This window comes from Sprattus sprattus (assembly GCF_963457725.1).
Source record: "Sprattus sprattus genome assembly, chromosome: 2".
In the NCBI taxonomy this organism is placed as follows: domain Eukaryota; kingdom Metazoa; phylum Chordata; class Actinopteri; order Clupeiformes; family Clupeidae; genus Sprattus; species Sprattus sprattus.
Window position 1 is genome coordinate 9,255,609 of NC_137921.1, and position 2,500 is coordinate 9,258,108.

Below are 2,500 nucleotides of genomic sequence, written 5' to 3' on the forward strand. Positions count from 1 at the left end.
GTGTCTCTCTCTCCCTCTGTCTCTCTCTCTACCTCTCCCTCTCTGTGTGTCTCTCTCTACCTCTCCCTCTCTGTGTCTCTCTCTCTACCTCTCCCTCTGTGTCTCTCTCTCCCTCTGTCTCTCTCTCCCTCTGTCTCTCTCTCTACCTCTCCCTCTCTGTGTGTCTCTCTCTACCTCTCCCTCTCTGTGTCTCTCTCTCTACCTCTCCCTCTGTGTCTCTCTCTCTACCTCTCCCTCTCTGTGTGTCTCTCTCTACCTCTCCCTCTGTGTGTCTCTCTCTACCTCTCCCTCTGTGTCTCTCTCTCTACCTCTCCCTCTCTGTGTGTCTCTCTCTACCTCTGCCTCTCTGTGTCTCTCTCTCTACCTCTCCCTCTGTGTCTCTCTCTCTACCTCTCCCTCTCTGTGTGTCTCTCTCTACCTCTCCCTCTCTGTGTCTCTCTCTCTACCTCTCCCTCTGTGTCTCTCTCTCTACCTCGCCCTCTCTGTGTCTCTCTCTCTACCTCTCCCTCTGTGTCTCTCTCTCTATCTCCCTCTCTCCCTCTCTAAGGACAGCAGCAGGTCCTTCACAGCGTCCCCCTGACAACAGCAGGTGCTGCAGGACTCTGGTCTATTCCTTTCTTTCTCTCCCTAATAGATGGAGAGAGCGAGGGAGCGCAAGTCTAATGTCACCTGGACGAGGGACACACACACACACACAAAACACAAAAGATGCTCTGGGGTGGACGACCAAACCCACATTGACACACACTGACACACACACACACACACACACATACGGCATTCCATCCCAGAGGTACTTTGTGTCAGTGTGTTTTGGGATGGAATGCTGTGCATGTGTGTGTGTGTGTGTGTGTGCGCACACATGCAGTGTGAGCTTTCTGCTACATTTTATTCCTGCTGACTGAATATGTCCTCCGCATGGTAAAAACTGAGTGTGTGAGTGTACACTCGTGCTGAAGTCTTGGAGAGAGTGTGTGAGTGTGTGTAGATTCGTGCTGAAGTCTCGGAGAAACTGAGTGTGTGTGTGTAGATTCGTGTTGAAGTCTTGGAGAAACTGACTTGTGTGTGTGTAGATTCTTGCTGAAGTCTTGGAGAAACTGAAGTGCGAGGGAACATTAGAAACACCTACCAATGTCCAGCATATGACTCACTGCCATAAACACTACATGATAACCACTGAACTCACACAAGCTTGTACGTGTGTGTGTGCGTATGTGTGTGCGAGTGTGTGTGTGCGTGTGCCTATGCACGCATGTGTGTGTGTGCATGTCCTGCTATAAACACAAGTACACTACCCAATGAACTCAGACAAGCTTGGACTCAGCACTCCAATGCAGGATAACAAAAGGGGAAACAGAAAGAAGGGAGGTCAGTGTGTGTGTGTATGTGTGTGTGTGTGTGTGTGTGTGTGTGTGTGTGTGTGTGTGTGTGTGTGCGTGTGTGTAGGTGTGTGTGTGTGCGTGTGTGTAGGTGTGTGTGTGTGTGTGTGTGTGTGTGTGAAAGAGGGAAACACATATGAGACAGTGAGTCATCATGATAGAGTGATGACAAATGAACAGGAATGACAGAGCAAACAGAGGGAGTGAGAGAAGATGACAAAGAGAGGAGGAGTGAGGGAGGAGAAGAGAGAATTATTAACCTGACAACAAAGCTCAGCAGAGGGTGCTTGTGTGTAGGTGGATAGGTGTGTGTGTGTGGATAGGTGTATGTGTGTGTGTGTGTGTGGATACGTGTATGTGTGTGTGTGTGTGTGTGGATACGTGTGTGTGGATAGGTGTATGTGTGTGTGTGTGTGTGGATACGTGTGTGTGGATATGTGTGTGTGGTTGTGTCTGTGTGTGTGTGTGTGTGTGTGTGTGTGTGTGTGTGTTTGTGTGTGTGTGTGTGTGTGTATGCGTCCGGTATGCGTATCTCACCTGGTCTCCGTTGAGCTGGCAGACGGTGAGGTTCTGGTCCTCGTAGCAGATGGCGGTGCGCACGTACTTCAGCCAGCTGCCGCTGCTGTCCAGCTCTGAGTCCACACAGAACTTCATAGTGCTCATATCGTCCACCACCTGCAACACACACAGACGAGCGCGCACGTTAGAACACTCTTCAAATGTCTAGAACACACACAGATGAGCGTGCATGTTAGAACACTCATCAAACGCCTAGAACACACAGAGAAACAAGCGTGCACGTTTAGAACGCTCATTTAAAGCCTAGAACACACACAGATGAGCGTGCACGTTAGAACACTCATTAATAGCCTAGAACACACAGAGACAAGCATCACCTTTGAACACTCATCAAATGCCTAGAACACACAGAAACGAGCGTGCACGTTTAGAACACTCATTTAAAGCCTAGAACACACACAGATGAGCGTGCACGTTAGAACACTCATTAAACACCTCAGAGGGCTTAAACCCAACCACCAATCCAATGATCTGTGTGTGTGTGTGTTTGTGTGTGTGTACGTGTGAAGATGAAGAAAGTGTGTATTGTTTGGGTGAGGCGA

At 49.3% G+C, this 2,500-nt stretch overlaps 1 protein-coding gene across 1 annotated transcript in view; it reads right to left on the reverse strand.

Annotated features, from left to right (window-relative positions):
- prdm16 (PR domain containing 16) overlaps positions 1–2,500 on the reverse strand; it is a gene marked incomplete at both ends in the record, with an annotated part of 279,658 nt that overhangs the window by 34,986 nt on the left and 242,172 nt on the right. Inside the window, one exon of the mRNA XM_080831771.1 lies at positions 1,917–2,054. Within this exon, the coding sequence (XP_080687897.1) occupies positions 1,917–2,054 (138 nt within the window). The remainder of the gene's footprint in view (positions 1–1,916; positions 2,055–2,500) is intronic.